Source organism: Oratosquilla oratoria, chromosome 1 (genome assembly GCF_046742065.1).
Source record: "Oratosquilla oratoria isolate Oo_2021 chromosome 1, ASM4674206v1, whole genome shotgun sequence".
Taxonomy (NCBI): Eukaryota; Metazoa; Arthropoda; class Malacostraca; order Stomatopoda; family Squillidae; genus Oratosquilla; species Oratosquilla oratoria.
In genome coordinates, this window is record NC_134777.1 from 127,481,362 (window position 1) to 127,508,861 (window position 27,500).

General features: G+C 40.3%; 1 protein-coding gene across 1 annotated transcript in view; it reads left to right on the forward strand.

Annotated features, from left to right (window-relative positions):
- LOC143026646 (juvenile hormone esterase-like) overlaps positions 1-27,500 on the forward strand; it is a 60,200-nt gene that overhangs the window by 6,620 nt on the left and 26,080 nt on the right. The window contains exons 2-10 of the mRNA XM_076187399.1: positions 5,457-5,671; positions 8,290-8,442; positions 9,859-10,003; positions 13,001-13,186; positions 13,332-13,531; positions 13,853-14,003; positions 14,512-14,690; positions 15,773-15,941; positions 18,416-18,542. Of these exons, the coding sequence (XP_076043514.1) occupies positions 5,477-5,671; positions 8,290-8,442; positions 9,859-10,003; positions 13,001-13,186; positions 13,332-13,531; positions 13,853-14,003; positions 14,512-14,690; positions 15,773-15,941; positions 18,416-18,542 (1,505 nt within the window). The 5' untranslated portion in view covers positions 5,457-5,476. The remainder of the gene's footprint in view (positions 1-5,456; positions 5,672-8,289; positions 8,443-9,858; positions 10,004-13,000; positions 13,187-13,331; positions 13,532-13,852; positions 14,004-14,511; positions 14,691-15,772; positions 15,942-18,415; positions 18,543-27,500) is intronic.

A 27,500-nucleotide genomic window follows, 5' to 3' on the forward strand; every position in this document is an offset into this window, starting at 1 on the left:
TCAATATTATGACCATAATCCCTTTGGTGGACAAATAATCCACTGGACACTTGCCCCGTTCTAATACTATATTTATGTTGGCCTATTCTTTTTTCTATATATAGGCCAAACAGGCAAAGGCTTAGAAAAAAGAATAGGCCAACATAAATATAGGTTCTCTCCAATACGTCAGACCACCTTCGTTCAGACGTCACTTTTTATTCGTCCAATAGTCTTTTACTTTTCAAAACAAGTGCCACACCTTAAGGGCGTCCCTTTTTCTCTTCGGCCAATAATATTTATTTTCATACCCATTTACCTCCAATCCGAGAGGCTGTTACAGTCCTTCCAGTAACATTGCTGCAAGCATGATGTCATCGCGCAAGTGGTCTGTCGCTCACAGAGCGTTTTGATTACATCAGCAATTCTTACAAACAGTCGGCCGTGTTTACACAGACAGAACGGCGACTCCAGTCTTGTTTATAAAACAGTCGATGCCGAGCTAACGCGAGTCTGACTCAGATATTGTCGCTTGTCGGTGACTAAACAATCCTCGACTCAGCATTTCAATACACCAGTGTTTCATAACCTTATTAGCATTCGTTCTCCCACCTACGTCTTCACTACTGAATTATCTACCTTCATCTACCGGCCTCTTACAAAAGGACAACTGAGAGTTTGGGAATGTAGTTGGGAAGTACTCAGGAGTGAAGAGGGGATGAAGGAGAGAAGGGGTGGCTATACTAGTAAGTGAAGAGATAAGTAAGTGGGTAGTGCAATGGAAGGAGGTTTCATCAAGGTTGATGTGGATGAAGGTGAAGCTGGGAAGGGAGATGTGGGTTTTTGTAAATGCGTATGGGCCTGGTAGTGAGAAGAAAGTAGAGGAAATGGAGGCTTTTTGGGTAGATATAAATGAGTGCATAGAGGGATTAGGGAGAAATGACAATGTATTTGTATTGGGAGACCTTAATGCTAAAGTAGGAAATGAACCAATTGACGGAATGATTGGAAAGTATGGAGTTCCAGGTAAAAATCGTAGTGGAGAATTGATGGTGGAGATGTGTCTTCAAAGAGAGTTGATAGCAAATACAGTGTTTAGGAAGAAAGTCAAGCATAAGTACACATGGGGGAGGGTGGTGGATGGAAGGGTGGCAGACAGAGTGTTAATGGACTATATAGTGGTGACCAGGAGTATGGTAGGAAGAGTTAAGGTTGTACATATTCTAAGGGGAGAGAGTGGGGGAATATCAGATCATTTCCTGATGGAAGGTAAATTGAAAGTGGAGAATAGGTGGAGAAAGAGGAAAAGGGCAGAAGGTAGGGAGGTACTTAGAGTGAACTGCTTAAATGGGAGAAAAAAGGAGAATGAGTATAAGAAGAAGCTGAAAGAGGAGTGGGAGGGAGTAAAGGATAGAGTAGAACTAGGAGTGGAGGAGGAATGGGGATGGTTCAAGGAGGGAGTCATAAGGTGTGCAAAGATGGTGTGTGGAACAAGGAGGGCGGGAGGAAATAGAAAGAAGGGTAGTGAGTGGTGGGATGAGGAAGCAAAGAAAGGTGTAGAGAAGAAGCAGGCATTCATAGATTGGCTACAAATTAGGACGAGGGAATCGTATTAGAGGTACAAAGTAAAGAGAAGGGAAGTTAAGCATAAGATAAAGGAAGCAAAGAGGAGAGCAGATGTGAAAGGGGGTAAGAGTATGATAGAAAATTTTGAAAGTAATAAAAAGATGTTTTGAAAGGAAATTAAAGGAGAAAGAGGAGACGAATCAAGTAGAGAAGAAAAGGTAAAAGGTGCAGATGGAGAAATGATAATGGAAGAGAAGGCAGTGAGAGGAAAGTGGGCAGAGTATTTTAGGGAGTTGCTAAATGTGAAGGAGGATAGGGAGGGGAAGGTAGTTACAGTGGGAAGCCCTAAGAAAATGAGAGTGATGAGTGAGGAAAATGGAGGAGAAATAGGGAAGGATGAAGTGAAAGCAGCTGTTAAGATGATGAAAGCAGGTAAGGCACCTGGGTTGGATGGATGCCATGCAGAATGTCTGAAGAAAGGAGGTACAGTTATGGTGGACTGGCTGGTGAGGTTATTTAATGTTTGTTTAAGAGAGGGTAGAGTGCCAGAGGACTGGAGGAGTGTCTGTATAGTTCCGCTTTACAAAGGAAAGGGGGACAAGTGTGAGTGTAGTAGTTACAGAGGGATCAGCTTGTTGAGTGTAGTTGGGAAGGTTTATGGGAGGGTCTTGATTGAGAGGATTAGTAGAGGAACTGAGGTAGTAATTGGTGAGGAACAGTGTGGTTTTAGGATAGGTAGGGGATGTGTAGATTAAATTTTTGTGGTAAGACAGATATGTGAGAAAGCTATAGGAAATGGTAAGGATGTTTTTGGGCTTTTATGGATCTGGAAAAGGCTAACGACAGGGTAGACAGGAAGCACTGTGGGAGGTACTGCAGATATATGGGATAGGATGAAAGCTGTTAAGAGCAGTCAAGAGTTTTTATGAGAGTAGTAGAGCTTGCGTTAGAATTAGAAATGGAGAGAGTGAGTGGTTTGAGGTAAAGGTGGGACTTTGTCAGGGATGTGTTATGTTGCCCTGACTGTTCAATCTTCACATGGATAGGGGGGTGCGAAAGGTAAATGCAAGGGTAGTGGGTCAGGGGTTGGAGATGATTAAAGAAAATAGAGAAAAGTGGGAGGTGAGCCAGTTGTTGTTTGCTGACGACACTGCGCTTGTAACAGGATCAGAGGAGGGATTGAGGAAGTTAGTGACAGAGTATGGGAAGGTGTGTGAAAGAAGAAAGCTGAAGATAAATGTAGGTAAAAGTAAGGTGATGAGATGTACAAGGGGAAAGTGACAGCAGGCTGGAAGTGAGCATTAAGGGTGAAAGACTGGAGGAAATTGATAGTTTTAGATACTTGGGTGCGAATGTGGCAGGAAAGGGAGGAGTGGGGGTGGAGGTAGAATGTAGATTGAGAGAAGCGAGTAAATGCCTTGGTGGATTAAAAAGTGTAATGAGAAATAGACATCTGGGAATGGATGCTAAGAGGAGGTTATATGAAGGAGTGATTGTGCCAACAGCAATATACGGGGCAGAAACATGGAACATGAGAGAGGAAGAGAGAAGGAGTTTGAATGTGTTTGAGATGAAATGTCTGAGAAGTATGATAGGGGTTACTAGGCTGGATAGAGTGAGAAACGAGGAGGTGAGGAGGAGAACAGGGGTGGAAAGGGGGTTGGGAGATAGGGTGGATGAAAGAGCAATAGGATGGTTTGGACACATGGAAAGAATGAGTGAAGAAAGATTAGTAAAAGAAGTGTGGAAGACAAAGGTGAAAAGTGTGAATATGAGGGGGCGTCCTAGGATGAGATGGATGGATGGGGTGAAAGTGGTATTACAAAAGAGAGGAATGTCTGTTGAGGAAGGACGGGAGAGGACAGAAGATAGGGGTGAATGGAGAAGGGTTGTGTATAGATGAGGCTGTGATGCATGAGGGGAGTGGGTGGGGGATGGGGGGGAGTGAAGAAGTATGTATGAGAAAAAATTTGACGCAGCCCGAAGGGATTTCTCCCCGTCTTCTCCTTTTCTGCATGAGGGGACGGAGAGGGGGGGTCGCCGAATTTATGAAGCGGCCTTGCTGTGGATGTGCTGTGTCTTGCGACACTGATTCTGACTCAGGGCAGTGGACAGGATGCAGGGATGACCCGTCATCCTGGAGGTGCCAAGATGGGAGGGAGGGAGGAGGGTGGAGGGGAGTAGAATATATAGGAAATGGAATGGGTGGTAGTGGTTTCTATGCCTTTTTCTTTTTGGCTACCACCCGTGTAGGGGGAAAAAGCCTTGGGTATATGTATGTATATGTATATATATATATATATATATATATATATATATATATATATATATACAATGTGTGTGTGTGTGTGTGTGTGTGTGTGTGTGTGTGTGTGTGTGTGTGTGTGTGTGTGTGTTTACATTGGTCTTTGGATCCCGTGCTGGACTCGTGAACGACAGCTATTTCCCTTCCGGAAGAGAGCTCAGAGCTCGTTTGACCGATCTATGGGTAATACTGTGACCTTATACGGACACACAAACCCAACTCCCCGCCCACGAAAGTTTGAGTAACGACTCGAAGCGCAGCAATACTGAAATTGTTTCAGCCCTGGGCAGGATTCGAACCCGGACCGCCGTAGTGACAGTCGGGGACTCTACCAACCGCGCCACCGAGTCGTGTGCGTGTGTGCGTGTGTGCATGTATGTGCGTGTGTGTGTGTGCGTGTGTGTGTGTGTGTGTGTGTGTGTGTGTTGTTGTTGTTGTTGTTGTTGTTGTTGTTCAAGTTCCAAGTTTCATTCGTGTGTGTATTCAGAGAAGAAAGGATGGTCTCAAAGTGTCCGGAAATAGATTCAATTTGGAACTGGGTAGAAACAATTTCGCCAACCGTGTAGTTAATGAATGGAATAAAGTTCCTACAGAGGCAGTGCAATGTAGTTCAGTTCGAAACTTTAAGAATCATTTAGATGAACACCTAAGTAAGATGCTGTAATGATTAGCATTTATTTTATATTATTTGTTTTTGTTTTGTTATCATTTGTCTGATTCTCATTTATTATTAGTTATATGTCAATTTATTATTATTTACAATTACCTGTTTGTTTATTATTTAACTATACCTATGCATTTATTTATGTATTTCATTTATTTACATTACTATAGTTTTTATCTATTCATTTATCATGATTTTTTTCGCATCCGACCTAGATATGGACCAAAAGGTCTCGTGTCGGCATGCTCCGCCTTTGTAATCCTTCACCACACTGGTGCAGTACTGTAGTTTTGTTCAGAAATTGCAAGCACAAAGTTACGGAATCAACCCAGCACTTCTAAGCTACCAGAAGAGGCTGGATGACCGCGTTGTGAACAGCTGCCCAGGATGTAACACTTCACCCCATACCATACAACACATAATGGAAGACTGCATTATACACAATCATGTACGCAAACAACACAACATACACTCTATAAAGGATTTGTGGGAAAACCCAGTTTCGGCTATGGCATTCCTTGGGGAGACGGGACTGCTCGGACAGACAGTCTAGGGAACAACAACAACAACAACAATTTGCAAAATATAATTAAAAAACTGAATTACACAATCTCATTTCCCAAGAATAAATGCCTGAGCCAGACCCCTTCGATAAGATGAAGCCTATGTTGGCGTCATGAGGAGCGAGTGGTTATATGAGGATGCCGACGTCGGCGTCTTGATTATATTTATTTTGTAGTTGTATCTAAATGCCCTCATATTCTATGAACTAGCTTGATCATATTTTCTGTGGTTATTAATATTCAGAATGAAAGAGAACGAGTAATACATCTTAAATTATATATTCTATAATGCAAGTATTGTGATGCATCATCGTACGTCAGGCAGCTAATGCTGCCGGCGAGAATTCGACTCTTATTGAAGAGGTTGAACGTGTTTCAGGCTTATCGATAGTTGCCACCATGCTGCAGTTCGTTATCATCGCCGTTTTGACCTTGACAACGGGTCTTCTGGCGGTTGGCGACGACAGACTCGAAGTGGAAATCCTCCAAGGTCGTCTCTCTGGCGTGAGGGAGAACAGCGTCAAGGGACGTGGCTTCTACGCCTTCAGGAGCATTCCCTTCGCCAAGCCGCCCGTGGGTCCTCTCCGGTTCAAAGTGAGTGTTGAATGTGTTGGGAAATTGAGACCTACATACCCATACCAAAGGAGTTTTCCCCCATAATAAGAGGGGGGGGGAGGCTTCTTGTTTCTTATATCCCATCATCACCAACTATTATTATCATTCTCTTCTTCGTCAGCACCATCATCGTCATCATTATCGTAATGAAGAACAAGTCGGGTAAAGCTCGTTTCAAACTATCGACTTCTCGCCGTGCACGGTTAACGACACGACGTCGTGCTTTCGAATGACCATGGGTGTCTATGGACGACTTCACACGGTGTTGTGACGTGTAAAAACGTCCATAGCCACCCATGGTTCTTTGAGAGCACGGCGTCGTGTCGTGGACGGCGCATGGTGAAAAGTTTATTCGTATGCAACAAGCCTAACTGGACAAATAGGGACTCCCCACCCACAACCCACAACAAAAATTAATAAATAAACTAATAAATAAATAAATGAATAAGTAAGATATATAGATAATAATGATAATTAAGAAAATAAAGAAAAATCAACCGAGTTAAACACATGGTCTGGGAGTAAAATTGACAGTTCATGGCGAGTAGAGCGGGAAGAATGAATTCTAGGTAATGTTCGCTTTGGAATTTCAAAGGAACAATGATATTAAAAAAAAAAAAAAAAATTGTGAGTGGTTGGCGCACATAGTTCAGAGGAAGTAAATTTTGAATATTGAATGAGAAATCAGGAAGACAAAATCATAAGAGAAAAATCAGTAACGTGAAAACAGATTTCTTTCAAAATATTAGTCAACCATTCCAAGGAAGCATGGAGAAGCGAGTCCGTGATTTTTTGTTTATGTATTCACTTATCTATTTATTATATATATATATATATATATATATATATATATATATATAACTACAAATTAATGCCGCAACACATTCGTAAAACTCAACAAAAACCCACTGTGTTGGATAAAACACGGAGAAGATTTTATAAATAAGATTAAGAGCCATCATTTACCAAGCCAGAGAAAATTACTAAGTCTTGACGTAGTATCATTGTTCACTTGCATAAATGTAGCTGAGGTTTTGACATTCCTGGAAACAACATTACAACATAATTATCAGGAACAACTTCTAATCCCCGTCAACAAAATTATAAAACTAACGGAATTATGTGCTAACACAAATGCTTTCTCATTTAAAGATCAATATTATAAACAAAAGCTCGGTTGTTCTATGGGATCCAATCTCTCCCCTGTGTTAGCAAACTTGTATATGGAATATTTTGAGACAGTACTTCTGCAGGACATTACCACCAGATATGTTTTGTTACAGGTACGTAGACGACATCTTTACGATCTGAGATGACGAGTGGGGTTCTTTCGATGTTTTCTTTGAAAAGCTCAACAATTTAACCACTAATATAGGATTTAAAGTTGAATGGGAGGTGGATAATAGACTGCCATCTTTAGACATCCTAGTAATACGGAATGAGGACCATCTTTCTTTTACAGTGTACAGAAAACCCACACAAACGGGGAGCAATGTACATATATATATATATATATATATATATATATATATATATATGTATATATATATATATATCATTAACCAGTCTGTCGAATTATTTATCTATTTGTTTATGTTTGCTTGTATTTTTGTGTGTGTGATTCCTGCTCTGGGAATCCCTGTCCTAAGCACCTCCCTTATTTTCTGTGTTCCTGGTCGATAGAGCTCAAAAGTACACTGTTATCAGTGGTGCAACCTATCTTGGGTGATACACAATCTGTTCAGCCTGCCTCTTCGCAATCTGAAGAACCTTCATAGCTTTAACTACACTCCTCTTGATCTTTCTTTTATGAATGTTAATGTCCAAAACACTTATTTCTGGTTGGGAAGAAATACATTAACAGAGGGAATTCTCTAATTTCTATGTTGACAAAGAAAAAGACCAATTAAGATTATTTGGTCCTCAAACTTTTCGGTAACTGAGACAAAAGCATTTTCCTTTATGTTTTGCATCAAAAAGATACATATTCACCTGAGGTGTCATGGTGGTAGGATCACCTGATATGGGCAAAGCAGAACAAGTGGTCAACGCTCTTATCAAAACTTTAAACAGGAGAAGATTGTGGTAGACTTTTGTTTTCTCTTGGGAGCCAGTTCGTTCTCTAGTACTCTAGTTCGTTCATGTTTGAATTATTGGAAAAAAAAAATTGATTTTTTGATTCATGATGCAGTTCGCTTTTGAATTATTGAAAATCTGTCATTCATTCGATTTTTCTCTTATCACTTGTGCAAGGTCGTTGGCCAAGCAAACTGATAGACTGCTACTTTTAGCGGTGGTCGAGGTGACGATGATTCGAACCCTGCCTCTTGACAAACACTACTCCAACCACCAAAGGCTTTCGTTAGTATATTCAAAGTAAATATTAATTTTCCTTGTTGTAAATATTACAACTTGTTATTGATGATAAGATTCAAGCAGCCAGAAAGGAAAAAAGACAAAATGTTGATAAAAAGGAGAAGTAAGTACAGAACTACACGGAACTTTGGCACCGTCACATTTTGAACAAACTTTAAAGTAGATGTCGATTTTATTCGCATAATATTTCTCTAAGACCGAAGCGGTAACTCTTCCTCCAGGATCCAGAACCGGCTGGGAGATGGAAGGGGATCCGTGATGCTTCGTCGTATCCTCCCAGATGTATCCAACAGCCCTATGATCTCATCTTCCTCGGAGTGAAAACGGTTGATGGAGAAGAGGACTGCCTTTACCTGAACGTCTACACTCCCACGGTAAGTCTTCAAGGCTATTATATGTACTGCTATGCTGTAACCATTGATTGCTGGTCATAAGTCAGGTACAGGAAAGAATGGTTAGTATTTTTTTTAACTTATACAGATGTTATCGATCGTTGCTATATACTAAAAGCACCTAGAGAAACAGATAACAACATTCATTAAAGTTACTGGGTTTCATTTCCGTTATCAATCTCCTCAAAGAATCTCAGAACAACAGCCGAGGCAAACTTCAACCTCCCACCGTGCCCAGCCACGGCAGTAACCTCCCCAGTTCATAGTTTAAGTTCACTGGCCTGGGCGGGGCTCGTTCTGCTTAATACAAAGCCAGCGCGTTACCACTGCAGCACCCAATAACTCGAGCAAAGGCTTTTGGTAATAGATAACATTATATATGAGATTACTATGGATTGTTTGCAAGACCAGAATATACATGATATAGGACTGAAAAGGAATATCATTTACATAATAAATTGATAAAGATATGCATATTGCGACAAGTGAAGGGGTGACTTCAACAAATCCTACCGCGCAAGGTTTGTCGCTCGCTACAGTGTCTAATATTTCTAGATAACATTGTATATGAGATTACTATGGATTGTTTGCAAGACCAGAATATACATGATATATGGCAATTGCTGAAAAGGAATATTTTTACATAATATTATTTACAAAGATTCTTCAGAATGGAACTGTCTACTGACAACTATAAAGAACAGCCTAGGGTACCAAAGTGACTGAAAAAAGAGTACCATACTACATACGAGATCAAAGTACTTGATTGTGTGTAGTTCTATATCATTCGCATTAAGTTCATATTCAAAGGAACTTTAAGACCGTTGCGATACCAACTAGTAATTAATTATCGTTCTCCCACACAATGTGATTGTACAATAGATCCTTTTGTCAGAGATAATCGGTAAATCGTATATCAAAGGCCTTCGATTACTCTCGAATGTTAATGTAAAGTGAATGACACTAAACTACACACGTGACTGTACACCAGATCCCGATATAAACGCTAACAACACTGGTAAGGAACTCCATCCAAAGTACGATCTGGTCTTGAGGCCGCCAGACAGATCTGGTCTCCGATTGCCAGCAGTGAGTGTCCATCTCGCTGACTGGACGCCGCGAGATGGAAAACATGGAAAAGAGAAGCCAGACAAACGATGGAGAGACGAGAAAGTGTTGCAGAAGTTATGAATCTGAGGTTGGTGTGATCGTGCAATCCATGAAAAAGTTTGGTTGGGGTCCGTGTTCAGCAGCAGACTTGGTTGTTTTGTTGATTGACTGACTAATGGATTGAGTGAATGAGTGATTATTTCATTGATGATGGAACAAATGAAAAAGAAGCTATGCATAACGGAATCTTCAAATTCTGCCATACGTCTAATTCCTTTGCTCCGGTAGGTGGAGGTGCAAGCCCGACTGCCCGTCATGGTCTGGATTCACGGTGGGGGCTTCTTCGCAGGAGAAAGCTTCTCGTATCCTCCCCACGCCATCCTTGAGCGGGATGTCATCCTTGTCGTTATTCAGTACCGCCTGGGCATTTTTGGTAGGTGTCACACTTTCTTTAGGTGCTTGCTGGCGGAGCGGGTTAGGTCGAGTTGACGGCAGTCCACCAGTAAGTTGGACCAAGGGCATGGCTCCTTTCTACGCAGGAAAGTCTTTTGTAAATGGTACCGTCCCAACTTAAAGAAATTACACATTTTCCTGAAGTATGAAGATGACGGACATCACCAAAAATTTAGTGTAGTACCCCGTCTGGGGTATTGGCTGCATGTTATTGTGGCATGTTATTGTGGCTAAGTAGCATGCAGTTGATACTTTAGGGTCTATATGGGGCGCCCCAACACACCAGAGCCAAACATCATTTTGTCTGTGATAGAGGAAAACTCTGTACATAGAGAAATGATGACACTTTTATACTACGACTGTCCCTCCGTTATGCTGTCCCCCAACCCCTTGTTACTGTCCTGTACCATTTCTCTGAATATTCATTTCCTTTTTTCGCCTACCTACCCTGTGGTGGGGGAAAAGAATACTGTCACCAAGTCTTTCCACTTGAGTCGTAAAAGGCGACAAAAAAGAGACGGAGGATGGGAATAGGAGTCCTGCTACCTGTAGCCCCAAAAGGGGACATTCCTAAAAAAGAAAGTAAAGGCATAAGAGGGTCTGGGAGTTTTCCAACCAGTACCCTAAGGTTTGGGTCTTTTAATGTGCGGGGATGTGGTACAGATGAGAGTAAAAGGGAAGTGATAGGCAGTAAGTTTCTGAGAAGAAAGATAGATGTACTGGCTTTGAATGAAACTAAAATGAAAGGAAAGGGCAACTGAGAGTTTGGTAGTGTAGTTGGGAGGTGCTCAGGAGTGAAGAGGGGACGAGGGAGAGAATGGATGGCTATACTAGTAAGTGAATATATAAGTAAGCGGGTAGTGGAGTGGAAGGCAGTTTCATCAAGGTTGATGTGGATGAAGGTGAAGCTGGGAAGGGAGATGTGGGTTTTTATAAGTGCGTATGGGCCTGGTAGTGAGAAGAACGTAGATGAAAGGGAGGCATTTTGGGTATATATAAATGAGTGCATAGAGGGATTAGGGAGAAATATCAATGTAGTTGTATTGGGAGACCTTAATGCTAAAGTAGGAAATGAACCAATTGACGGAGTGGTTGGGAAGTATGGAGTTCGAGGCAAAAATCGTAGTGGAGAATTGATGGTGGAGATGTGTCTTCAAAGAGAGTTGATGATAGCAAATACAGTGTTTAAGAAGGAAGTCAAGCATAAGTACACATGGGAGAGGGTGGTGGATGGAAGGGTGGCAGAGAGAGCGTTAATGGACTATATAGTGGTGACCAGGAGTATGGTAGGAAGAGTTAAGGCTGTACATGTTCTAAGGGGAGAGAGTGGGGGAATATCAGATCATTTCCTGGCAGAAGGTAAATTGAGAGTGGAGAATAGGTGGAGAAAGAGGAAAAGGGCAGAAGGTAAGGAGGTACTTCGAGTGAACTGGCTGTTCAATCTCTACATGGATGGGGTGGTGCGAGAGGTGAATGCAAGGGGTGGGTCAGGGGTTGGAGATGATTAAAGAAAATAGAGAAAAGTGGGAGGTGAGCCAGTTGTTGTTTGCTGACGACACTGCGCTTGTAGCAGGATCAGAGGAGGGATTGAGGAAGTTAGTGACAGAGTTTGAGAAGGTGTGTGAAAGAAGGAAGCTGAAGATAAATGTGGGCAAAAGTAAGGTGATGAGATGTACAAGGGGAGAGAGTGACAGCAGGCTGGAAGTGAGCATTAAGGGTGAGAAACTGGAGGAAATTGATAGTTTCAGATACTTGGGTGCGAATGTGACAGGAAAGGGAGGAGTGGGGATGGAGGTAGAATATAGATTGAGAGAAGTGAGTAAATGCCTTGGTGGATTAAAAGTGTAATGAGAAATAGACATTTGAGAATGGATGCTGAGAGGTTATATGAAGGAGTGATTGTGCTAACAGCAATGTACGGGGCAGAAACATGAACATGAGAGAGGAAGAGAGAAGGAGTTTGAATGTGTTTGAGATTAAATGTCTGAGAAGTATGAAAGGGGTTACTAGGCTAGATAGAGTGAGAAATGAGGAGGTGAGGAGGAGAATGGGGGTGGAAAGGGAGCTGGGAGATAGGGTTGATGAAAGAGCATTAGGATGGTTTGGACGCATGGAAAGAATGAGTGAAGAAAGATTAGTAAAAGAAGTGTGGAAGGCGGAGGTGGAAGGAGTGAATATGAGGGGGCGTCCTAGGATGAGATGGATAGATGGGGTGAAAGGGGCTTTACAAAAGAGAGGAATGTTTGAGGAAGGACGGGAGAGGACAGAAGATAGGGGTGAATGGAGAAGGGTTGTGTATAGATGAGGCTGTGATGCATGAGGGGGAGTGGGTGGGGGATGGGGGGTGAGGAAGTATGTATGAGAAAAAATTTGACGCAGCCCAAAGGGATTTCTCCCCGTCTTCTCCTTTCCTGCATGAGGGGACGGAGAAGGGGGGGTCGCCGAATTTATGAAGCGGCCTTGCTGTGGATGTGCTGTGTCTTGCGACACTGCTTCTGACCCAGGGCAGTCGACAGTATGCAGGGATGACCCATCATCCAGGAGGTGCCAAGATGAGAGGGAGGGAGGAGGGTGGAGAGGAGTGGAATATATGGGAAATGAAATGGGTGGGAGTGGTTTCTATGCCTTTTTCTTTTTGGTTACCCCCCGTGTAAGGGGGAAAAAGCCTTTGGTATATGTATGTATGTATATGTACCCATCTCAAATGCATTTCGTAGAGTATGTTGATTTCCTTTGCTTTGAAACCTTACCAGACTAGTTTTCTTTCGGCAAAATGAATATGCGAATCTGCTATGTGGACTGAGGCTTGTGGCACCAACTTTATTTTCAACTGTGATGTGGATAGAGGCTTCTGTCGCCAACTTGACTCTTTTTAGCTGTGATGTGGATAGAGGCTTGTGTCGCCAATTTTGACTCTTTTCAACTGTGATGTGGATAAAGGCTTTTGTCGCCAACTTTGACTCTTTTCAACCTCAAGGTTTCCTGTCGACGGAGGATTTGGTCATCCCGGGCAACTTTGGGCTCAAGGACCAGACGCTGGCGCTCCGCTGGGTCCAGCAAAACATCGGCCACTTCGGTGGCGACCCGAACCGCGTCACCATCTTCGGAGAAAGTGCCGGAGGAGCTTCTGTCAACTTTCAAATGCTCATACCTGAAGCTAAAGGTCACGCAGTTTGCATCACACCGTTGATAATATTCATATTTAATTGGATTTCTTTATTATACACTAATAATAAGGAACTAGTTACTCAGAATAAGATAACCCTGAAATATCTGTCGATGATAATCTAACATGTTCCACCCTTCAGGTCTCTTTTCCCGCGCCATCATGCAGTCTGGATGCGCTTTGAACCACTGGGCAATTGGAGACATACACGGAGAGGTGGCTCGACACTTAGGTCACTCTGTAGGATGCTCACTCCAAAATGGAAGCCAAGATTTTCTTGAATGCATGCAGAAAGAAAATTTACCTGCAGAGACCCTCTCCTTGGCTCTTTCAAATACGTTTGTAAGTAATTTACTTTGAAGTTTTATTTGTAATTGCACCATTGTCTTTTCTACAGGGTATCACCTGAGATTCAACGAAAAGGGGCATATCCGCCTGACTAGCGTGGGTACACTGAATTAATATGATTATTGAAAATTTACTGATGTCTTCTTATACGTTCAGCTTTACATATAACCAATTTGCTTAATCATATAGGCCTCCCTTTTTGTACCAGACACATATCTGATTTTTCCTTTATCTATGACGATAATTGTAAGTGGTTTGAACTACCAGAAAACAAGAGAGATGTTAAAGTGTCAAACTTTCTCTATTGTCCTGAAGGAGTTTTTGTTGACACCGGTGTTAATGACTCCACGGGTCGACGGGAACTTCCTGCCCAACCAACCTGAAGTCCTCATGGGTTCTGGAAACTTCCACAAAGTTCCTGTCATCTCAGGGGTTGTAAAAGACGAGGGAGCGACTATTTCTCAGTGTAAGTCAAGCGTCATACATTACCCAACTTATTTTAGTATGGTGACCGCCTCTATGAAAGAAAATAGTTGTCTGACGTCGGCTACATTAAGGCTATTTTTCTTCCAACCTCCAATTCATCGGTGGTACCGCCCACCTCCAGCACTTTTCCCGCCATAAAATTGCTGTGACATACTATTCTATTTTCTCAATAATTAACAGAGAATATAATTTTATTAGCTGGAGGGAAATTATTTTCCTCCAGTATATAAGATTCCTTCCCAAAAGCTGCGGGCTGCAAATCTACTCCAACACTGGGAGGAAAAATCGCCCAGAGTGATAACGCCTTTAGACATTACAAGGTTTGAGACCTGGTTGAAAACGTTATTGGAAATGATTACAATAGATTTATTCGGGAGGCCGTACAAGTCCACCAGGTCTTTTATCAGGCAAAATAAAACTTTGATCAATTGGCTGAGCGTGGTTATACTCTACGTTTGTCGTTTCTAAACTGCCCATTCCTCCCGCAGTCATATTCTCCAACGCTGAGTTGAAGGAGAAGATTATCGCAAACTTCTCCATCGTGCCGATGTCATTGGGTTTGAAAGGAAGATCTCGTCAAATGATGGAGGAGGACCTGCCCCGAGCTTTCGAGCGCATCATCGGAAACGTCAATTTTGACGACAAAGACGCCGAGGCGATCACACAGGTAAGCAGACACAGTGTTCCGTTTCTCCTAAATGTGGCAGCACACTAGGCTAGTATGCTACTTGCTTTTACTACTCCATTTAAGTAGAAACTACTTTAGTTACAATATTCTAGACTTCCGTAAGACCATCAACAATGTGTCTAACATTCGTATAGACTTACCTTCTCTTAGTTCGTCATTCGGCTTCTCACACAAGAGTAATATGACATTTGGAAATTTGAAAAATAAAAGATCGTAACCGAAGTAGCAAGAGCAAGTAACATGCTTGCGAGAAATGCGCAGTGTGCCTCCACATTAAGTTTTCACTGAGGTGGAAGCTCTCCACAGAAATGTGACAGGCTACAACTAATTTTCCGGTGACTTGCATTTCTCGTGAAACAAAAACAGAATTCATTAAACCTGATGCACAAATGTTCCATTGTAGTCTAATGACTGCATAACAGAATGATACCTGGATCGCAACCAAGGAATGAGAATCCGACAACAAATAATGGTCTCATACTGTCAGGAAATATATTTAATTTGGAAGTGGGTAGAAACAGCTTCGCCAACCGTGTAGTTAATGAATGGAATGAACTTCCTGCAGAGACAGTGCAATGTAGTTCAGTTCGAAGCTGTAAGATTCGTTTAGATCAACACCTAAGCAAGATGCTGTAATGCCTGCCATTTGTTTTATATAATTTATTTGTTTGTTATTACTGGTATGTTTGTTTATTTGCTTAATTTTCATTTAATATTAGTTATCTGTCAAATTATTATTATCCACTATTTACCTGTTTATTATTTAACTATACCTATGTATTTATTTTATTTATCATTATCTATATCATTATTTTTTCTTATTTACTTATTTATCATTATTATAATGTTTTCGCATCCGACCTAGTTATGAATCAAAAGGTCTCCTGCCGGCATGCTCCGCCTTTGTAATCCTTTGTAATTAAGATGCCATGCGGACACTCTATTTGCCCAGAAGGATAGTAAATTGGAAGTTGAACGACTGACCTAATAGGAGTGGGAGATATATCACTGAAACGGGATATCTCCGACATCTTGGATATTCTACAAACATTTCTTTCCAGATCTACAGCACCGTGGCCTTCATGATAGGCCACGATGGGGTGTCATTGCTGAGCAGTCGCTATCACCCAGTCTATGCTTATGAATTTGAATATCGGGGTCATCGATCCTTCTCGGACTTCATAGACATGGACAAGACAGATCCGGCATTGGCTCAAAAACTCCGCAGTTGTGAGTTGTTTACGTGTGTGTGCGCGTTCCGAGTTGGACTCGCTGGATGTCTAAGCGTATGGCAGTATTTTCTTTTCTTTTTTCTCTCTCTCTCTTTGTCTAAAGGTTGGTTGTTGATAGGAGTTTTTAGTTTGTTAGTGATTTTTTATCCAAATACTCATAAAAATGCAATTATATGCAGACCAACGTCTGACTCATATACAGTACTGCCAGAACACGTAGCAGTAGCCTAACCCAAAGTCTATATATACCAGGTCTAACCACTTCCGATCGAATTTCGAGTGTTGGCGCAGCGGGCCCGTGATGTCACCTGGCTGCTCAAAGTGGGGTTCGCGCGTCCCGTTGCACGGGCATGTCGCTGCCTCCGCTCGCACCGCTCCACGCAATTAGTTATATTCTGACAATGAAGACCTATATATACCGGTATATATAGATCTTGACAATATGGCTTATTGTACCATTAAAGGTTGTGGCTCAAACCAAAGAGGAATTAAGCCAAATGTTAATTTTCATCGTTTACCTGGAAATACACGCACATGTGAACGTGTACACATATAAGCACACACGACGATATCTCCCCTTCCCGTAAAATACAAGTATATAAACACACACACACACACACACACATACATGTGAACGTGTACACATATAAGTACACACGACGATATCTCCCCTTCCCGTAAAATACAAGTATATAAATACACACACACATTACAATGTTTATATGACTCGGTGGCGCGATTGGTTGAGAGTCAGCCATCAACACCAAGGTATCGGCGGTACCTGATTCGAATCCTACCCAGGGTCGAATCTTTTTTTTAGTCTAGCTGCGCTTCGAGTCGTTACTCCAACTCTCGTGGGCGGGGAGTTGGAGATGTGTGTGCGTGTAAGTTCATAGATCGGACATACGAGCTCTGAGCTCTCTTCCGGGAGGGAAATACCTGTCAAGCACGAGTCCAATACGTGATCCAAAAGACCAAGATGAATCACACACACATGTGAACATGTACACATAACCACACACGACGATATATCCCCTTCCCGTAAAATACAAGTATATAAATACACACACACACACGCACACACATACACACACATATGTGAACGTGTACACATATATGCACACACGACGATATCTCCCCTTCCCGTAAAATACAAGTATATAAACACACACACACACACACACACACACACACATACACACATACATACATGCGAACGTGTACACATATAAGCACACACGACGATATCTCCCCTTCCCGTAAAATACAAGTATATAAATACACATACACCTCAATATGAACATACGACTCGGTGGCGCGATTAGTAGAGTTTCAGTCTTATTATGCCGAGGTATCGGCGGTATCTGGTCCGAATCCTGCCCAGGGTTGATTTTTTTTTTTTCAGTATCACTGCGCTTCGAGTCGTTACTCCAACTCTCATGGGCGGGGAGTTAGAGATGTGTGTGCGTGTAAGTTCATAGATTGGACATACGAGCTCTGAGCTCTCTTCCGGGAGGGAAATAACTGTCGATCACGAGTCCAATACGTGATCCAAAAAACCAAGATGAATCACACACACACACATACACACACACATGTGAACATGTACACATATAAGCAAACACGACGATATATCCCCTTCCTGTGAAATACAAGTATATAAACACACACACACACACACGCACACACACACACATACACACACATATGTGTACGTGTACACATATAAGCACACACGACGATATCTCCCCTTCCCGTAAAATACAAGTATATAAATACACACACACATACACACATACACACACACACACACACACACACACACACACACACACACACACACACACACTGATAATAGCAATGAGCTAGAGAGAGAGATAACGGGGGGGAAATATAATAATTCCAGTCTTCCTTAGCGTTTCACATTTTTCTTCAGTGTTTCACAAAGAGAAAACGGAAGCAGCCAGATGACGTCAGAAGCTGCGCAGAACGGCTCAAACGGTTAGACCTGGTGTATATAGATCTTGGCCTAACCCGTACTTGTTGGATTCGAATTTTGGTTTACGTACACTTTCTGTAACACATTCTGTAAACAATATTCATGTGAATTGGTAAAAATAGAAAATATATGTATTTGGTACAAGCTAGCATTTCTAATTTCAGAATTAATTTTGTTTTCCGGTATGTTCAACGATCGCATAGCAATCAAACTTACAAACTTATCCTAAGCGCAATCAGAGACGCAGGCGACACATTAGAGCAAAGTTAGACTTCCTGTTGCTGAACTGAAGTACAGTTTGAATTTCTCTTTTACTTGAAAAACTGAGGTAGTAGATCTAGTAGCATATCAGGTGAGAGAGAAGTTCAAACTGTACTTCAGTTCAACAACAGAAAGCCTGCCTTTGCTCTGTGCTGCGTTACTTGATTCATCTGCGTTTCAGTTTGCGCATAGGCTAAGATTTTCTTTTGCAGGGATTACTCATGCTGACGACCTACATTATCTGTTCAATAGTGGCCTAGTCCAACCTTTAGAGGATCCGACCGACCTTAGCCTTCGGGATATTGTTGTCTCCCTCTGGACCAACTTTGCATCCACTGGGCAAGTGCTCTAAGTGTTTGTTTAAAGGTCAACTGAGAAGGTTTGGGTTTCTTTATTTTTCATTTCATGTATGAAAATATAACTTAGAAGTTAGAACACAAAAATGCACGTTTCTAGCATTTTGTAGTCTTAATTCTATCCAAATAGTATGATCTTAAAGTGCATGATAGCAGACGAACTTTTCAATGTCGTAGTTACATTTTCCACCGCTAGGGCAACTGATGGCGTAAGGGTTGTCGTTTACATTCTTGGACATGGCCAGCGATACGAAACTGACTTCACGTCGAGTGAATAAGATTTATCGGATTTGGATGCCAAGCTTCATATTTACAGGCAACATTTTCAAAGATTCATGAATTACAAATTGTTTTATCTGTGATAAGTTACAATAAAGCAGGCCTATGTAGCAAAGATATTAGAGAAATAATTTGACTGAAGGGGAGAGGAAGGCTAGCAAAGGATACTCACAGACATGTCCATAAAATTATCTGCCGTAAGAAGTGGTTGCTGTGGGGGAAAAGAAGCCATCAGTCATATGCCTGGCACTGTCACCATGGTCACTTTCACATTCCATCTCAATTTCGCTGGTAGTGGTACTTGGAAAAGGTGAATATCCATCATAGCCACTTTGTAACAGCCAAAAATTTATTAGGTCTATATCAGTACGAATTCTTCCCTCCTGGTTCAAATTAATTAGGCTTAACTCCTGCTGGGGTATTGGTGGGGGGTAGATTCAACTTGTTTGACTAAAAAAAAACCTGATTTTGATTTGGTTGACTCCAATTGACAGAAGGTGGTCTTAGGCCCTGTCATCATGGTCATGTCTGTCACCCTGGTGGAGTAGGGTGATCTTATTCATAGGCCTACAGATCTAGCTAGCCTATGTCATGACTGAACCCCTAATCTGGTTAAGCCTAGCCCAAAAATCATTAGCCAAGCCTAACCATGCTTGTTAACGATTGCCAATGACAGTGTAAATAACACAGGCCTAGTTATACACATTATACACACTGATACACCTACCTCCAGGCGTCGTCTTTTTTCAATAGCAGTGTTCCTTCGACGACGTTTGCTTGCCGAACCTGGGGGTCTTCTCGATGACAAAAATTCTCGGTGTTGCATCTGCTTTTAGATTGGCATTCATGCTAATTCCTAGTGACTCGGCAAGGCCAGGGCCCCAAATATACATTTTTTTTTCGAAATGTTTCGAACAGAGTTTCGCTATCAATCCAGGCTTCCATGACTCGTGCCGTCTACATCGAATGATCCAGTCCTTTTTGCGAACAGGATCTTTCGGAAAAGAATGAAAATGAAGTCCTTCCAAAGCAGAATGTTTCGTCGAATCACTTGCAATTTGCGGCGACACAATAAACAATTTTCGAGCTTAATACTTGATAAAACCTTGCTTACACACGAAGTATGACAGATAACTGATCACGATGACAGCGCAGCATGGCATTTTATAGTGCACGCATATGGATACATCAGAATGTAAACAACGAGGTTGACGTCACAGCGACTCGAGTTAGTTTGTTAGTAGAAAAGGCTTAGGTTATAACTAAATTTTTCGAATCTCCAGATGTCAAATCACCTTTGCGGCATATAATGAGAAGCTGAATGCCGAACTAAGAGAAGTTAAAACCATACGAATTATAGACACGTTGTAAAAATCTCCATAGACAAGTCTGGAATACTGTCAACGAAGTCGTCTCCCAGCTTTTAAAACTGGCAACATTTGACGAAAATCTTAAATGTGTCAAGGAAGCTTTATGGTGCAACCCCTACATAAACGCGTCGACATGCATTCAATTACTGGATCATCGTCCCCTCTTGCTCATCACACACTGGTTGAAAGTCTGGGCCCCTTTTCCAAATAATATACATAGATAGGGATCATACATCTTGCCATGAGTATTATCATTATTAACTTATCTTTTAATTATCTATATAGATACCTATATATATATATAGATACCTATATATATATATATATATATATATATATATATATATATCTATATATACATATATATGCAGGGATGACCCGTCATCCAAGAGGTGCCAAGAGAAGAGGGAGGGAGGAGGGTGGAGGGGAGTGGAATGTATAGGAAATGGAATGGGTGGGAGTGGATTCTATGCCTTTTTCTTTGGTATATGTATGTATATATATATATATATATATATATATACATGTATATATATATATATATACACAAGTGTATACACATATATGTATATACATTATATATATACTATATATATATATATTATATATATACATATATATATATACACACATGTATATACGTTATACATATATATATATATATATATATATATATATATATATATATATATGTGTGTGTGTGTGTGTGGTGTGTGTGTGTGTGTGTGTGTATGTGTGTGTGTGTGTGTGTGTGTGTAATATATATATATATATATATATATATATACTGTATATATATATATATATATATATATAAAGGACTACTATTACACAGGACGTGCGCACCCAGATCCCTGGGTCCGCTAGCGGAGGCCATTGCTTTCTTTGTAACCTAACATTTTATATTGGACAAATATATCAAAACAAGAAACCCAACATTGTATATAGGACAAATATATCAACTATTGACTATTCAATAAGTTAATATAAACTTTTATAGTGAAATAAGAAACTATTTTTAAGGCACTGTTATGCTTCGAAATGCCAATTTTAGCCGGACTTAACAGGTATTATTGTTTGAGGTTAGTGGACACCAGGGTTGGCGATTTTTTTTTTTTTTTTTTTTTTGTCTTTTTAAAAAATATAGAAAATCTATTTTTTCATTTAAATCAGATTTATTTGATTTAAATAGATTTGTTTTATAGATTTTAAATATTGTGGGATTGCTATCTGATATGAGATCTGATTGTTAAAGGACATTTTTAGTATATCAACATAAGGAGCAGTGTTATATACAAGTATACAAGGAACGGTATAAGCCTATATGAAGTATATATCACTGTGCAGCCCACAACAAGTTTCAACAAGTTGTTGCTTTGGAATCAACCAGGAAGGATGTCTTCTGGGCCTGGCAGAGTGGTTCCTTCAGGCAGAAAAAATGATCCTGTCCGGAATTATTTTGAAAAACTACCAACAACTTCTGGCAAAGGGTACCGAGCTAAATGCAAAGACTGCAGCCAGGAACTACAGGGCATTGTGTCAAGATTGAAATCTCACAGAGATAAATGACAAGGTCAGCCACAGCATACAGAAGAAATGGATGACCCTTGTAAATAATTTTACTTATATTGTGTGCATTTCTCCTTTTTCATACGCAACTATATAAATTTCGTGAACAATGGAGAGCATGTGCAATAAAAATGTGAAGGCCTAAAAATATGATACTTCAACTCCATTACTTCTAAATTTGGGTAATGACTATATCACTATAATATAGTGTATACACTCAACTTTGGGGCCTAGATGATTGTTATTCATTTCATTCAACATTGTGTAATATATTTCATAGGTTCCATTGGAATTCAGCCCACATGGGATTCAGCTCAGGATTTAGCCTAACCTAACCCAACTAACCCATTATTTTTAGTGAATTTAAAAGTGGACTGAATCCTGTGTGGGCTGAATTCCAAGCCCACCTATTTCATATCCTGTAAATTATTTCCAAATAATTTAGTGGCTTGTGTGCATATGATCATTATCTAAAAATAATAACTACTGTACTCAAAAGTACCCTAAATCACACTGTATTCATTCATTCATTTATTCATTTATAAATTATGCAATATGCTAAAATTTTCAGTTTCCATTTCAGGATCTGTATCAACAGCTTCAATCCCTTCATCATCGGCTCCACTTGAATTATCTGCATACCTGACTCCACCATTAAAAAGGTCACTATCAGACTCCTCCACAGCCGCCACTTCTGCTAAATCATTTTCATCTAAAAGAAAGTCATCAACACCTCTGGACAGATTTATCATAAAAACTTCAGCCTCTCAAAAGGAAAATCTGGACAAAGAAGTTGTAAGAATTATATTTGCTACAAATTCACCATTTTGTCTTGTTCAGCATCCTCAGTTTCTCAAGATGGTTCAGAACCTGAGGCCAGGTTATATTTCTCCATCCAGAAAAGATATTGCTGATAAGTACTTGGATCTTGTGTATGAAAAGGAATATAAAAAGTGTGCAGATGACCTGAATAATGAAACTGTATGTCTTTCAATTGATGGGTGGTCTAACATCCATAGCCCATAACATGTGTCACTCTAACAACATCCACTGGTCAGATTTATTTAGTTGACACAATAGACACATCAGGGAAACCTCACACTGCTGAATACCTTCTACAACTTGTACAAAATTCGATCAAGAAGCCTGAACAAGATTTTGGTTGTCACATTGGAAGTGTTGTGACAGACAATGCAGTAAATGTCATCAAGATGAGAAAACTCTTGGAGGAATCAAGTGAACCTGAGCATACCGTCCTCACATACGGCTTATACCGTTCGTTGTATACTTGTGGCAAGTCTATATAACACTGCTCCTTATATTGATATGCTAAAAATGTCCTTTAACAATCAGATCGCATATCAGATAGCAATCCCACAATGTTTAAAATCTATGAAAAAAAAAACTAAATCAAATAAATCTGACTTAAAAAAATTGTTTATTTTTTTATTTTTTTTAAAAAGATAAAAAAAAATCGCCAACCCTGGTGTCAACTTACCTCATACAATAATACCTGTTAAGTCCGGCTAAAATTGGCATTTCAAAGCATAACAGTGCCTTAAAAATAGTTTCTTATTTCACTATAAAAGTTTATATTAACTTATACTGCATTGAATAAGTCAACAGTTGATATATTTGTCCTATATACAAATATATATATTCTAGTTTTGATATATTTGTCCAATATAAAATGTTAGTTTACAAAGAAAGCAATGGCCTCCGCTAGCGGACCCAGGGATCTGGGTGCGCACGTCCTGTGTAATAGTCCTAGATATTTATATATATATATACATATATTATATATATATATATATATGTATATTTATATATATATGTATATATATATATATTTATATATATATACATGTATATATACATATATATATATGTTATATATATACATTATACATGTATAATATATATTATATATATACATATATATATATATATATATATATATTATATATATATATATACATATATATATATATATATTTTTTTTTTTCTTGAAACCACGAGGAAATCAAAGATCGGAATAGTGAACATTTTCGTCTATTTAAGACATTTTCAAAGTACATAGTATCACAAAGTACAGCTATAAATACAATAGTGTAGAGAATAGGAGAGGTCCCTCAACATAAATACGTAGGGATTGTTTTACAAATAAATAAAAATATAAATGATAAAAATAGAAATTTAATAACAAGAATAAATTGATAAAATAGATGACAATTGACACGGGTGATAACAGGTCACACAAGATTGCTAAGCCGGAGCTTTTGATTGATGACAAAATCATCTAAACATAAATACATAAGGATTGTTTTACAAATAAACAAAAATGGAAATTATGAAAATAAAACTTAATAACAATGAATAAACGAATAAAATAGATAACAATTGACATAGATGATGAAAGGTCTCACAAGATTGCTAAGGCGGAGCTTTGGGACATTGTCCTACAATTTGATTGATGACAAATCTAGCTTGAAAAGACCAGTGCTTAAATTGAGATTATTTTTAAAAGTTTTTTTAATGAGGCACTATTCAATTTTATTCCTTACCAAATAAGAATTACATGAAACAATTTCTTGGGAATTGTCCCAATCAATGCAATGGATGTAGTCTCTAATGTGAGCAAAAATCCCACTTGTGCTGGTTCAACTTAGATTTTAATTCCTTGCCAGTCTGACCAATGTAAGAATTGCAATTCTTGCAAGGGATAGTGTAGACACAACCCGCCGAATTATCAGGCGAATTCTTGATAAGAAGTTCTTTGATTGTATTGTTTTTAAATACAACATTAACGATAAAAACTTTAAGGACACGAGGAAGTTTCACCAAATTGGGATGAAAGGGAAGGACCAAAAGATTCTTTTTTATTAAAAGGATCTTTTGGGGAAGAATCGTCGTAGGACTTCCTGGCCTTGTATTTTGATCTAACTATCACATGTTTTGGGTATTTCAAGTTTGATGCTATTTCATAAATCCTTTTTATTTCTTCATCTAAAAATTCAGGACTACAAACTCTAAAAGCTCTAAAAAACATGGAGGAAAAAACTGAGATCTTTGTATTCAGGTGTTGAGCAGAATAATAGTAAACATATGACAAAACATTAGTGGGTCTACGAAAAACATCAAACCTGAAGTACCTTTCTTTTCTGTGAATAGTAACATCTAAAAAGGGTAATTTGTTGTCTTGTTCTGTCTCAATTTTAAATTTTATAGAAGGTACTAAATTGTTTAAAAAAAAAAATTATCCAAGCTATGAGCAAGTGGCCAAATGCATAGTATATCATCGACATACCTGTACCAAATAACATTACGTGGAAGAATACAACAACTTCTTATATTTGTATGCTCGAGTTACATACATATACACGAATCTTAAGCTCAGCCCATCCCCGCTATGATGGGTTGAGCTTAAGATATGTCTCCGTCGAGCGCATTGTCAGTCTCGATCGTGATGACAAGGAATTAAAAGTGAATAGTTAATGTGGTTGAAAAAAGATTAATATCTGCACTGGGGACCATTCAATTTGTGTGTATAACACTTGCCCACGCGCACATACTACCATTGTACCATCATAGTGGGGATGGGTTGAGCTTAAGATTCGTGTACATGTATGTGACTCGAGCATACAAATATAAGAAATTGTGCTCAACTTATATATCTCTTGATGGCGCAGTGGTTAGTCACTGTCACTTTGGTACGTCTAAGCTGGGGTTGGAGTCCTTGGCTTCACTTCGTATCAGTTTCCGCACATGTCTACGTCGAGCGCATTGTCAGTCTCGATCGTGATGACAAGGAATTAAAAGTGAATAGTTAATGTGGTTGAAAAAAAAGATTAGTATCTGCACTGGGGACCATTCAGTGTGTGTGTATAACACGCCCACGCGCACATACTACCATTGTACCATCATAGTGGGGATGGGTTGAGCTTAAGATTCGTGTATATGTATGTAACTCGAGCATACAAATATAAGAAATTGTGCTCAACTTATATCTCTCTTGATGGCGCAGTGGTTAGTCACTGTCACTTTGGTACGTCTAAGCTGGGGTTCGAGTCCTTGGCTTCACTTCGTATCAGTTTCCGCATATGTCTCCGTCGAGCGCATTGTCAGTCTCGATCGTGATGACAAGGAATTAAAAGTGAAAAGTTAATGTGGTTGAAAAAAAAAAGATTAGTATCTGCACTGGGGACCATTCAGTGTGTGTGTGTGTGTGTGTGGTGTGTGTGTGTGTGTGTGTGTGTGTGTGTGTGTGTGTGTGCGTATACATATATATATACATATATATACATATGTATATATATTATATATATATATATATATATATATATATATATATATATATATATACACCACCTAACTGCTTGCATGCTACCTTCCCGTGGTCTCCCCTGTTGATTTACAAAATGCATGCAAGTGACCGAGTGACTGACGGTATAATCAGTCCCCCCTGCTGCCTTGTAGGGTATGCCTCCTTAGGCAAAGTGCTAGAAGGAAATCTAATTTCAAACCTCGCCTGGCGGGTAGGCGATAAGACGACTGTCCACAGGATGGAGTTTGTCGGCAACCCGCTGCGGGGTGTCACACTGAACCTGCCTGTCAAACATAGCTTTGCCGCAGGGGATGGTGACATCTGAAGTGAGTGCAACACAAAGTAGCGCCTTGTGGATCACCTTAAACGCCTCGTAGATAAGGCTGGCTCAGATGACCTCCTTCTTGTGAATCACATCATCCTTGTACCCTCCCTTTTTCCTGTCTATCACTTACCCTAACAAGCCCTCCGGCGATGAAGAGGAGGTGACGGGGGCAGGCTTGGCAAGCTAGAAGCCCTTAGCCTCCAATTTGCACGTTGGCGGCAGATGTGTGATGGCCGCATGCTGGAGAAAGGATGGCGACTCTGGCTTGAGGTCCTGCATCTGTGAATAGACAGGCCTTTTTAGGAGTACCGCTGCCCACCCCAAAATGGGGAGAACCCTATAAAAGGTGAGTCAAACATCGGGCCCCATCACGGACACTGATGCCTGGCTGGTATACCGCAAACAGCGGGTGCCCACTATTGCGGTAGGAATAATTATAACAACCACAAAACCAACACAACCATGAACCTCGGGACATGGAACGTCAGGACCCTTCTAGACTTAGAAGACGGCGATCGGCCTGAGAGGAGAACGGCACTCGTCTGCAAAGAGCTTGCCCGCTTCTCCATAGACATAGCGGCCCTCTCTGAAACCAGACTCTCAGACGAGGGAAGAATCGACGAGATAGGATCTGGCTACTCCATCTTCTGGAAAGGGAAACCAGCACCAAAACGCCGGATCCATGGCGTGGGCTTCGCTATAAAAACAACTCTTGTTAGAGCCCACAACCTCGTACCTAAAGCCATCAACGAGCGCCTAATAACATTACGCATCCCTCTCCCGAAGGGAAACTTCCTGACCCTGATATCTACTCTTGATTCGGAGGAAACAGTTAAAGAAGAGTTTTACCAACAGCTTAATGAACTCATCTCCTCCACACCTCCAAGGGATAAACTGATAATACTTGGCGACTTTAACGCCCACATCGGAAGCGATTCCGCAATATGGAGCCCTTTCATTAGTAACCAGGAGCATGGGAGCTGCAAAGATAATGGGCTGCGTCTTCTCGGCATGTGTGCTGAGCATGACCTCATTACAGACACCATCTTCCAGCTCCCTACCCAACAAAAGACC